The 12857-nt window shown below is 48.5% G+C and overlaps 2 protein-coding genes across 2 annotated transcripts; one reads left to right on the top strand and one right to left on the bottom strand.

The window, feature by feature from the left end:
• Positions 1 to 795: 795 nt before the first annotated feature.
• Positions 796 to 1913, bottom strand: FPRO_08271 (uncharacterized protein; the record flags this gene model as incomplete). Its single annotated transcript, XM_031221921.1, has 2 exons — positions 796 to 1695; positions 1749 to 1913. 2 exons carry the CDS (start codon positions 1911 to 1913, stop codon positions 796 to 798), a joined length of 1065 nt encoding a protein of 354 aa, XP_031087431.1.
• Positions 1914 to 11409: 9496 nt separating this feature from the next.
• FPRO_08270 (uncharacterized protein) lies at positions 11410 to 12413 on the top strand (the record flags this gene model as incomplete). Its single annotated transcript, XM_031221920.1, has 6 exons — positions 11410 to 11904; positions 11959 to 12006; positions 12060 to 12092; positions 12148 to 12231; positions 12286 to 12319; positions 12388 to 12413. 6 exons carry the CDS (start codon positions 11410 to 11412, stop codon positions 12411 to 12413), a joined length of 720 nt encoding a protein of 239 aa, XP_031087430.1.
• Positions 12414 to 12857: the final 444 nt, after the last annotated feature.

Below are 12857 nucleotides of genomic sequence, written 5' to 3'. Positions count from 1 at the left end.
AATAAACAGTTCAAGGTGAAGAAGATTATCAATTGATGCCTGCCAGCTTTTACCACTGACAGGGTGTCTCTAATATTATCCTCCTCCCCATAAACCCCATCCACTCAATAGTAGTAGCCCGGGGCCGGGCGCCTTGAGCTTTGGCTCTTTTCTTTCATCACCGTAATTTCATCAGTCCTGAACACGAAACAACAAGAGGACTGTACAAGGTAAGGAAATCTGCCGAAATGGCAAGCCAAATAAAACGGGTTAGAAAAAAAAAAGCGTCAAAAAATCCGGAAATTTAGACCAAATGAAAAATCCATGACTCTCTCCACTACCCCGGGACAGGTCTTTACTCCAAGCATAGGACGGAAAAGGTGTATAGTAGTGTCTGCCTCCATCTCCGACAAGTGCTCTTCATGTCGTGTAGCAAATGCCGTGCATCTACCTCCTTTTTTCCACCTCAAGGATCCAGTACTAAACTGGATCCCAACCACTAGACAATACTTTGTTCGTAAGATAAGAACGGTATAGGCGCACAGTGAAAAGAATGAAAGTGATGTACTTCGTGAAAACGAGTGCGGGCGCAAGTAAAATGCCCAAGTGTGTGGCAGATATGCCGTGTCGTGTGCGTGCCTCTGGTGGTAGAGAGAGCAACAATGCCGTGATTGAAACGAAATGCGAAAAGCAAGAGGCGTGTCATACAATGAGGCGAGACCAGGCTGCAGTCTCACCTTGTCCTCATTCCAAATTACCTCGCCTCTGGACGGGATGAGGATCAAGACAGGGTGACGTGACCCGAGGAGTCCATGTTCAGTGAGCGGTTTGCATCATACCGAATCGCTCCTCTTCCAGCCGTCTCACGATATCCCGATCGCGAGCGGTTCGTGGGTCGGCGTCGATTCCAAGGATCGAAGAGATCCGTGTCTTGTCCTGTCCCTTGTTGTAGGACTGGCTCTGTGCATCCTTCTCGGCCTGGCCTGGGCTTGAGATGGGGGTGATTGGTGTCAGGGAAGAAGGGCTGCAGCAGGTGCCAGTCTTCCAGGCCTGCTCGAGAACAGTGGGAGACACTGAAGGACCATACTCATTGGCGATGGTTGTCCAGAAAGACGCACGATGGGTTGAGTAGATGGAATGTAGGCGTGAAAGATCGACATGCGAGGCGTTGTGTGCAGGAGGTGAAGATGCGGGTCCAGGAGCAGGCACAACTGAGCAGTCAAGACGCAGGGGAGGTGTTGTTCGTTGAAGCGAGGCTGCGCGCTGGTGGAAAGCAGCATGAGGCATATGAACAGGGGCGTCCATCGTCGTCGTATATGACTGGTTGGTGACAGGAGGTGGGAGAGACATGCGAGATGGCTTTGGGAGAATGGACGGTAGGCGAGTGACATCGCTAGGTCCAACGATGCTGGGGAGTTGGATGTGGCTGGCAGTGTTGACGTTGCAGGGAGGAGGGCTGTAACTTCGCACACTTCCACCAGGAGAAACTGAACGAGAGACTGTCTCTCGTGCAGGGCTGGGGATGTTCACCTGGTGAGTGTGGGGGATGTCGTTGGAGGCACCCGATGAGACTGAGGCAGCACGCTTGTTGCGTCGGTTGCTGCCATGAGAGAGCTGATGGTAGTGAAGACGGCAAGCCAACTCTGTCTTCTTGAGGTGGGCTGCAATGTACTTATATGGCATCTTCTGGAGGCGAGTTTGGATGAGATATGACTCCTAAACTTGGTGTTAGTGATATGGTCCGGCACAGCTAAGCAACGTCGACTCACCTCCTCGTCGCTCCAAGCACGTCCACCGCCAGTCGACGAGGCCTTACGGTTCTTAGAAATTCCGTAGTCGTGGCGGTCCATGGAATCCCGTGATGGGATATAAGGCGCAGGGGCCTGAGCCATCTGATGTTGAGGCATGCCTGAGCTCATTGGTCGGCTGTTCATTGTGCTGCCTTGAAATCCGCAATGGGGTATCGTAAAGTAAAAGTCAGGTTGATGAAAAGAATCGTCGTTTTTCGAAGAGTCGAAAGTCGTCGTATAAGCTGGTCTTGAACAAGAAGCCAGGCCAAATGTGTGATCGAAGCGAGCGAAATCGTTCGAATGCCGGATGTGCTGTTTTAGCCAGCGAGAATATTTAAACTCGAAAATACAGACACCGGAAAGGAAAGTCCTCAGAAGATGAAACTGTTTCAGGTAGAATGAAACAGAATTGTTATAAAAAGGCGTTGAATGAAAAACCAATATCGGTTTTGTTGTATAGAAGGTAATGGGTTGTTGTTGGTGGTGTTCAAAGGAGTGTCAGCAGCCAAACCAGTTGGTCCAAGTTGGTACTGTTAATGAGTGTGTTGGAGCTAGCTGCGTAGAAGAAGTGAAGCAGAGCCAAGCCGAAGAAGTGAATACAATTACAAGACGCAGCAGCGTTTCTTGCAAAGCAGAAGAAAAAAGAAAAGAAAAGATGTGAGGTTGAGGATGGCAATCCAAAGTGAAGAAGGGAAAGAGGAGGAGGAGAAGTAGAAGTAGTTTATTAGAAGGGGAGGGGCAAGTGGTGTAGTAATAACAATGGACGGCGGGCAAGATTCAGAAACAGGCACAATAGACAGACAGACAGACAGACAGTTTACAGCGGCATGCATGCAGTAACAGGCTCACTAGAGTAAGGTACAGTACGTACGGGGCAGATTGCAACGGCCACGACGGTGGTGATGGTTCGGGCCATGCATGCATGGATCAGGGCATAACAAGGGTTTGCTCGCTGCTGCTGCCAGGGCCCCTGTTACATCTAACAGGAACAGTCTAACAGCGTTGACGAACGGGGGTGGGAGGCGTTCCAGGCCTAGACGACAGACAGGGCATGGGGGTAAATTCAGGGCCTGCAGGGCATGGGCATGGCATGTGGCTTGGCTGGAGTTGGGATGCTGCAACATGAACAAAACCAAAACATACATCCATCGCAGACGGAACAAGTCGTGGGTGATGATTCATCTTACAGTTCCTGTCTGGGACTCAAAACAAATACTGCTACAACCAGATCTGAGGCTCTAAACGGAGACAAACTAGACGACACTATGCTATTTTAGCCTGGCCATAGACTGCGCGCGAGACGAGACTAACACAAGACAAAACCTGCAGTAATGAGACACCCCAATTTCTGGGGTTTTTGGTTTCTTTGTTTCTCTTTTGGGGGGGTTTAAAAAAAACCTCAGACGAAAAAAAGAGAGAGCTTGTGAAGCGATAGCAACGATCGTAATATTACAGAAACGCCACCGATGACAATGGCTTGATACAAGTCTGCAGTAGTCAAGCCTCAATCGCGGTGAAGGTGAGATCTAGTCTAAACGGCTCGACAGAATAGGAATATGGAGCGAACACCACCGTCCGCCACTATCATGAATCATTTTGTTAGGAGGGATCATGGAACCAAGACCAGATGACATGGTCCGCCCCAAGCGAGCCTCAAAACGATCACTTACATGCTGCAACTGCAACTGCACAACACCACACAACACAGCAGAACAGTCGTTGTCAGTGACGGATACAAGATCCGCCGCCTTGTCAAATCAACTAACCCTTGCCTGGTAAAACGGTCACCACCGCACGTAGCGTCTCCCACTGTTGAGGAAGTGATCCAAACATCCATTTACCACCCCCGGCTCAGTACTCGTACAACGGATATTGGCAAGCCTGTGCGAGTTTTAAACATATTCTTCGCCATCCTTGGCATCCGATCTCTACAGCACAGCACAGCACAGCAGCACGGTACCAAGGAGAAACTGTCTCCCGTCGGACAAGACACGCATATACTGTGTACTGTCCCTATGTTAGTAGGTTTATTACGTATGGCCTCTGTGGGTTTCGTCCTCGTGTTCATTCCTTGATAATCAATCAATCAATCAATCAATCAATCAATCAATCACTTTTCTTATTCCTTAATTCAGTCAGTCAGTCAGTCAGTCTCTCTTCAGCGGGGTCGTGTTGCGTTACATTGACCTCAGCTTCAGGTGCGCGATGCGCGTAATAATTCAAGGTGCCCTTCCATTAGTTGATAGCCTTGTCTGACTCTCCAGCGCAGCACACAAACTGCTTCTTGGCAGCCAACCCTGGCGAGCAGCAGGGGTTCGTATATTGCTTCGTAATTGGACGGTCCCTGATTTTGATTTGCACCTCGAGTTCCTTCAACCTCGTGGTTTGGCTGTAATAATCCCACCCACAGTCCCTCCGTAGCCTCGAGGCTAACATCCATCGCGCGCCGCTGCGCTGTGATCCGTGATCTTCTGGAGGACCGTGATTAGGTCCCAAGCTGTTGGCTGCAGCTAGCATACTACTACTGGCCCGGGCGTAGCAAGTAAACACGATCGGGGAGTTGGTCTTGTTGGTCTTGTTGCTGATGCATAATTCTTGGTGTTTCTGTATAAAGCAGCTGAAGTAAAGCCGCTACCAGGAGATGCTCCCCCAAAAGCTTATCAAACCCCAAATGTTTAGTTAAACAAGATCCGGTTTCGTTTCTCTCGCCTTTTGTTGGCCCCAAGTATCAAAACTCGAGACGAGTCGAGTCCAGATACGTACATACACATTATCCTTCTCGGTCGGCTTGCACGGTGTTTGGTGGAGGGCATGTCATTGTAACCCTGTCGGCTATCGTTTCGTGATAGGTGGGTGCAAGATATGCCGTCCGTTTAGACGATGCGCACATACCATCGACGCCTCGATTCACAAATTTTGCGGGACAACAAGCGCCTGTCTAATTTCAACATGCAGTGACTTGTTTGCACCTTTATTAATTAATTAGACTTTAGGAAGTTTTACCTTCATCTGTTGTTGTTTGGTAGGATCAGGGCAAAACAACTTCAACTCTGATATCATACACATCACTTCTTCAGTAGGAGCCTGTCATCACCTCACCAGCTCTCTGGTCATGATGTTTCCTGTCTCAGAGTCACTATACACTACTACTCAAACCCATATAAGTTTCCTTACCGTCGGTTTCGGTTTGTACCTTAACAAAGCCTACTAATCTCGCCGCTTCGTTAGCTGCCGCCGCGCCCCAGGCCCAAGGTTCAGGGATCCCCCCTTGAAACCCGCTAACGCACTGGCGTAATTTCACCTCGGTATCAGGGATTAGTCCAAAAGAGATGGACATTTGCGAACTCTGTGGACCGTCCTCTGCTGATTGGGCGGCTTATTAACCTCAGAATACCGGTTCAGTGCTTTCAACACTTTGTTTCTACCTTGTCCGTCGACAGACTCTGTCCTTATCCCTATTGTGGTCTTCTTGTCCAGGTTATGGTTCTGGCAATGAATGTACCGTGCAGGGGAAACGAGCTGAGTTTGCGGCACAACCGGAAACATTCGTTCCCCCGTTACAGAAAACAAGAATGAGAAACACGGCCAAGCGAGACACAGGATGGATACGGATGCTTCGATCCCGCTGTCTTACGCCTCTCTGATCGTCGTCCTTCCTTGCAACTCTGAGTGATTTGAATACGGTTGAATCTATTCGTCTACCTATTCTTAGAGAGAGCCCTGGCCGACGCCGACTAACACCGTGTCATGGCAAGATGATCACCAGGTGGTGTCGGGCGGTGAACCGGCCCTTGGTAGCGAAATGCTGCGTGTACAGTACATAGGTAGTCGATCTCACTCCCTTGTCCGAGATCTTTACGCGGCTTACCCACATGCATATCGTATTGCAGAGGATCCTTATGAAAATATGCACTAGTCAGTACCTGCAGCAAGGCCTCTGCTCTGTGGCGCTAAACAAAACTGCGAATGCCTTCAAGCTTCAGATATCTGATGCACACTTCTAACATGACAGCGTCAAGAGAAACACATTCTCCAGCTCGGATCGAAACATTGCCGGAAACCGGGTGCTACTCTACCGAGTTGGCAGGAGGTCCCATGACGCCGGATAGCTGTCGTTCCTGTGTGAGCTCGAGTCTGAAGCAGCGATCAAACATGTCCAGATCCCGAAACTCCAAGATCTGAGATTCCCAGATAAGTTTTAGATAACCTCAGTTTTGAGTTTCTTCCATGCAACCTCGCATACGAAATCCTGATACATAATTCCTCGACTATTATTTACTTAATCCTTCTCTCTTAAGCGCTAAACATTACACATACAGCTGTCAAATGTTTGCCAAGTCGCAACACTTCCCTTCGTAGACTTACCTCGGCAGTGTTTCAGGAGTCTGTGCGGACGAGATGGTCATAGCTGTTTGGATCCCGGACTGGGGGCCTTCAGGCTGTCCTGAGAAAAATGTTCTGGAACTTTGCTCTGCACGGGGATAGAGATGCAGCTATCGTGAGTTGTTAGTCAAGCGGCAATGGGCCGTCAAGATTTTTTATGGTGGGATATGCTTGCGAGAGAGCACTACGTCCAAGTCCACAAAACACATGCAGGGTTCCGTGTTGATGATAATTTCGTTCGGGTTTTGTCTTTATTGGTTGTGCTACTAAAGTAAACTCTCCATAATATAAAAAGACTTTTTTTAAAGTTGTTTACGTGTTTTGTGAGATTACTCATGACACCGACAGATTCATCTCGTGTTTGTTGAGGGTTTCTACTCCATGGCTAAGGTACCTAAGCAATGCCTTGTGTTGTTGACGCCACATGTCTATCTTGCAGGGCTGGCGTTTCAATATTCACCGTTATATAAGCTTGTAGCTTGAAACGCGACCAGAATGTTTGAGATTCCCATCATCCAGTCCTAGCTACTGTATGTACATACCCAGAAGTTCCCCTACCCATTGGAAGCGTAAGGTAGAAGCAAGGGTCCTGATCGCTTGGCCCTACGGACGGCTCAAGAGGTGTCCGAATATTTCGACCAGCTCTTGCAACCGGGGTGGTTTCACCCGCGGGCCTGACCCTCGAGGAACAAAGGTTTCGAAACTTGATAGTCTAATGTAACTCAAAAGAAGGCTAAAGCACCGATGCACACGAGCTCTGTTGTTGTTATCAGGATCTTTGCTCACCGCAAACTCGTATTGCGGGCGACAATTTTGCCTCGGAATGTATTTCCCCGATATCCATATTAAGGCGTGTATGTTTCGTTCGCATGGGGAGAGTGCCCCGTGCTCATCTTTTGTGCTTATTTTATTGTTGACGTGGGACATCAGGCCATCCCAGATTACAAGCGTGTTTCGAAGCGGGCGGGGATCGGCAATGCAGCTGGAGATGGTGGAGGAAGATGAACTCGATGGAGTTTGATGCCGGTGCCGGATCGTCGTGTGAATGTCGAGATTTGGTTATCTCGCCGCTGTCTTGGTCTGGTGGTTCTGGTGCATTCGTCTTTATCAGAGCTTAATCTCAACGTTCGCCACCGTTAGGGCTCGAAGGATTTCATCTTGTTGTGCCGGGTAATCTACTAGAAGTCAGATCATAGGAGGAAGAACAGTCGGAGATTATAGAAAACATAGTCATTCTTAGCATCATTTTAGTTGGATTTTTTGCTGCGGGTATACGAATCCAATCAAACCATGATGAACTTAGTTTCCTTCTATAGTTGATTTCATTGGAGGTTTCATAGTGATTTAATAATGTGCCTATTGGAGAACTAGGAGGAATTTCTCTTATGCCGCCTGGGAAGACATGTTGTGGAAGGCTTACCCTGGACAACGAAGATGAGTCGTCTTCTCTTGACATTTCAGATCAGTAGTAGTCTCAGACGGTTACCATTCGGGGTATTAGCATGTAACATAAAATTCCCTAGCATGGTTGGTTTGAATAGGACAAGTATCTTTGCCTGTGTGAATGCAGCTTGAGTTGGAGCTGTCCCTATCATAGTAAAAGGCGGCATCATAAGTGTGGTTGAGGAGAAAAGAAAAAAAAAGGGGGGGGTCGATAGCCTCGACGGATAAACAGGCAAAATTACTTAAACTGCATTTCTACAGCTTCACAAACATTATATTAGACCATATCCATTTATATTAATTGCCACCCGTACGATAGAACAAAAACCCCGAGTCCCGGATCCGACGACGGAGGGACTTGAGAGGTACACAGATTCAATGTCACGATCTTAGCTCGAGACGCGACCAGATTGCCGGGTATACCCCATTGTGTACAGTACTTGTAGGGTGGAGAATCGGAGCAGATCCATCATTTCGAGAGATGCGGCTCTTGAGGCCAGCCATCCTCAAATGGCACGTACCGCAAGACAAGGTACGTAGGTTCAAGAAACGGTGTCGAGACTACATCTAGTACAGATCTGTCATTCGAAGTGGGCTTGCCCTCAACAACACCTCGTGGTTGTTGGAGATAAAGTAGGTATTGATCGCGGAGAGTGGGGATGACGCCTTGTCATCTATCAATAGAACGAAACACGTTGAAACCAACAAACATAGGAACGTGATAGACGATAGATGAATAGGTGCAATAGTCAAAAGAATAGCAGAGGACACGTGAAAGGACCGCTTTATCTCACAAAGGCAATCGCTGTATCACGCAATGCAAAATGACAGCACGTCACACAGATAGAGGTTGTCAGTGGCTGCTGGAACTGAACACGAAAACCTCACCAAAGAGATTTGATCAGTCACGACAAACGAAATAGAGATTGCAAAACACCGACACCTGTGTAATTAATCGCCATCAGGGATTCATTGTCTGATGGGACGATATCGTGAGATTAGACCAGTCGGTGAATTATTAGACAAGGAAGGCCATTGACAGGGGAGAAACAGATCATGTCGGATCAAAAAGGTGACGTACGCGATGAGACTACCTAGACTCATTGAATTGAGTGGGATTGGCAATTACTGATACCAAGGAGAAATCTCTGCCACTCATCACTTGAACTGATTGAATGCCTGATTTTATGATAAACTTGTACGACGATAACTGAGGCTTGACCAAACGTGGCTTGGCAATTACCGATCAACCAAACATTTTCATTAGCGGGCGGGGAATGAGAGCACGTACCTCTCAGTACTTGTTTTCGAGATGTTTCCTGCTGGAAGAGATAACATACTCGTCATAAGCGCACTGTACGCCCCGACACAGTTCATGCTGCTAAAGACAGTGTGATTATGGAGCCAAATTGTAAGCTATCCGCGCCTCGGAAGCGTCGGTGACCCACTTTTAGCGCAAGCGTCGTAGCTTTCTGTCACGCCTGCCCACCTCTTTTCGCCCATTCCATTCTCCCCTTTCCACCAAAAAAAAAGGGTAACCCACGACTACCTTCCCCTCCCCAGGTCCCAGCGACTTCCAAGGTCCTGCCCGAGTTACTTTGCCTCGAGGTACCATCCATCGTTCCTCCATCCCCCAGACAGACCTGTCTACCTACGTCTTTTTAACCTGCTGCATTCAATCCACCCTCAGACTCGATCTGACGGAAACAGAGTTGAACTGAGGTGAGGTATCTATTGTACATCATCTTACAAACCATACCTTTCACGCCCAAACTTCATCCTCAATCAACCTAGCTGTGGATCCACTCACAGCATCTGCTAAGGCCGAGTGAGGCATCTATCTCTCTATCATTCTTCGATTGCGACCTGCGACAGGCGAGCAAAACTACTTGACCTGTGACTCGACATTCACTTTGTGTCGTCACCGTCGCAGACAATCAAGACGCGCATTTGCTTGCTCGTTCCCCCTGGGCCTTTAACTCAAATCAAGTAAGCATTCTATTCTATATTGTGTTCCCTCGTTCAATGCCATCTCCTGGGTTTCATTATCACTCATTATTGTGTCTTAACTCGTCGAAATGAAAACTTGTACATGTTTTCGAGCGCGCGTCCTGTATCTTCCGTCATTGTCGAGTTGAGATCACTCACTCTATTCACTCATGACTCAATACTTCACTATCACTATCAATATCACCTGTCGCATCGCATCGCATATACCTACCTACCCATTGTCTTGCCACGACCACAGTCCTACGTTCCTGTTCGCTACGTACCAAACATCACTCGCGTCTTATCGCAGACACGTTACGCGTGTGTCCGCCTGTCCTTTCTTTGTCTGGTTTGCTTGCATTTTCCTGCCTCGTTATAGCCCCAGCCCCAATCAATCTCTTTTCGCTCACAAGCGTCTGCCTCGTTTCCAACCACCCCCAAAAACAACGGGGCACGCACTGCCAACCTATGTATTCAACATGGCTTCGCCGAGGCGCACGCGAAAAGCAGCACAGCATCTGACCGCGCACACGGTTTAGACACGTAGAGCATCACGCATATGCGATTCCGTTGAACTCGAGCAATTTTCTTTATTTCCACTCTCACCACTTACACGCCGATACTGACCCAACCTCAACCAGCGCACAAACGTTGATTACAAGACAAAAAACCCTGATCATCACGACCAGTTGGTACTTGCGTGGAGAAATCGAACCGGCATCCCACCACATCACGTTTCAGTTTTTTTACCAACCAGATCCCGCGGTTGTGTTTCCTGACGCCCTAAAAATCCCCTCCCAGCACAGATCTTGTTGAGTACTTCGCAGATACTCGAGATACTCGTCTGTACCTCTTTTGTATCGACGTGGTCGCCTTCACGATACTGTGACTGGTCACTGTCTAACTCTCTTGCCTTTTAACTCAACTATATTCACGGATCAAAGAGTCAGACTTTCGCCCGTGAGTACAAATACTTTCTCTATTGTCACCATCTGTACTCTTGGTTACCCGAACCAAGAAAAAAGTTCCGCGTTTTGCGCCATCGCGCTTCTTGTGTTAATACGGAGAGAAGCACTATGAATCGCAACGCGATGCAGGCCAACAAGGTGGACCCAAGGCTGTGGTTACAGGTATGCTGCAAATGTTATGAAGCGACTATTGTCCTGTTCCTGTCGAAATTCGATATCGGCAATAGTTGCGCAGCTCAGTTCAGCTCAGACCCTGGTCGCGTCACCCCCAGTTTGCGCGTGCTTCAGACCCACGTTGGTTGATACACCAGTCATGATATGCCGTGTTGTATCGCAGACGCTAGCGTCAGCGTCTCACGACTTTCAACTTCATGTTTCCTTGCTTATTGCCGATGGTTCTTGGAAATTGATGGCTAACTGGTACATTTTAGAACATGCAGCAGTGGCAAGTCGGGCCTGTCCCGGAGTATGTCTACACCAACTCTCACCAGCCAACCGAGATGCAGTAAGTAATACCTCCTTTGATGAACCCTTCTTTCTTGGACCAGGTACCACACCCTCTGTCGATTACAAGTGTAATACGACTCTTTTCCTGTTTCGTCACCGGGTTTCTGGCTTTATAAGGTCCTTAATCGATGCTTCTGAATTGTGTCTCACGACCCATTTCACCACTGATAGACCTGACGCCTACCAAAGCTACACAAGTGACTTTCTCACATGAAAGCACTTCCAATGCCTGTAGCTTGTGGTTGTGTCGACTACCGAGCCCATTCATATCGATAATGAAGCCTTACGATTGGGAGCCACCCTGCTGACCTGCGTCTCTCAATAGCAACCCTCACCAGTACCAGAACGACATGACTCGCCGTCCTGAGAACATGGAATTCCGCTACGGCGCCCCCCAACCTAATATGGCACCGCAGCAACAACAGCAACCTCAACAGCAGCAGCAGCAGCAACATCACCCGGCGCCTGTTCAACCTCCTCCCATGAACGTTCCTCAGCAGCCTCCAAACGGCGCTGCACCTCCTCAGCAAGTACCTACCCCCACTCCGGCGACAGCTGGTCGGTCACGAAAGAGGCCGGCACCTGGTGCTGCTGGACCTCCGGCCACAGCTGCTCCTTCTGCCCCTGTCACCCCATCTCAAGTTCAACCTCCTGTCGCAGCCCCTCCCCCACCCCAGGCGGTTCCTCAACAACCACAACAAGTTCAGACAGATGATGCGAACGCAGCACCAGTTGCACCTCCTCCAGCTAAAAAAAGCCGGACCAACACTCCCTGGACACCGCAAGAAGAGTTGCGACTGAAGCAAATGCGAGATGCTGGCAACAGCTGGGCAGAGATTGCCAAGGTAAGACATACGGTGTAACCTGGGTATGATTCATGTGCTAAAAATGACGTGCAGACTTTCCCTACCAGGACAGAAGGATCTGTCAAGAAGCATTGGTACAAGGTATGGTCGACCAGGAAATCAACAGGAGGATTCATGAAGCTAACTAGATTTAGGACATGCACTATGCTGAGTTTGCTGAGGACGAGGTAGCCACCATTAGCCCTTTACATTGAGCAACAAAGCTGACCTCCCCTTTATCAGAGTCAAGCGTTATTGAACGCCATCAAGGAGTACGAGAATAACAAGTGGAAGTCAATTGGGCAGAAGGTTAACAAACCTGCCAAGGTAAGAAGTCTCACCCTCGGAGCTTGAGATGTAAGGTGCTGACATATGACGTAGGCTTGCGAACAGTACGCCAAAGAACACTTTCCAGGTACGTCTCGACTGCTCCGTTTCGACGACGGAGAGTGAACAATCGTTCATTGAAACTGACACACATAGATTTGTTCCCTAATTCCAAGAGATAGGGGGAGTCGCAAGGTGACTTTGGGGTCTCTTGCAAGTTTCGCACTCCTGTGAGAACTCGAGAGCAAGAAGATGATTTTTTACCCAAAATTCCCTACTGCAAAGGGAAAAGACTCAAAACACCAAAAACAAAGGGAAAATCAGCAGAGGCGTTCTGCACCATTTCTATGCGGGAAACTGTTTAATGTTTGTTAATTGTGGACTTGCCTCGAATGTTTATGAGGCATGGCGGACAATGTCTCACCGGCTTTGTTACCACTCTTTCGGATCGGATACGGAAAGGAATGGAACTGGGAACTGGCGCGTAAAGGTGGAAAAATTGAAGACGAGGAGCAGCATATGCACCTGTCGAACTGGCCTATAGGAAGAAGAGTGTTACAAAGGAAAGGGACTTGTGATATGGACGCGCCTGTTGGTGTAATGGGGAGAGATGAAGGAGGATATGG

The sequence above is a fragment of the Fusarium proliferatum genome (genome assembly GCF_900067095.1).
Source record: "Fusarium proliferatum ET1 genome assembly, contig: FPRO_scaffold011, whole genome shotgun sequence".
Classification (NCBI taxonomy): Eukaryota; Fungi; Ascomycota; class Sordariomycetes; order Hypocreales; family Nectriaceae; genus Fusarium; species Fusarium proliferatum.
Note: the sequence above shows the minus strand (reverse complement) of the source record. Positions and strands in the feature narration are given on the sequence as shown.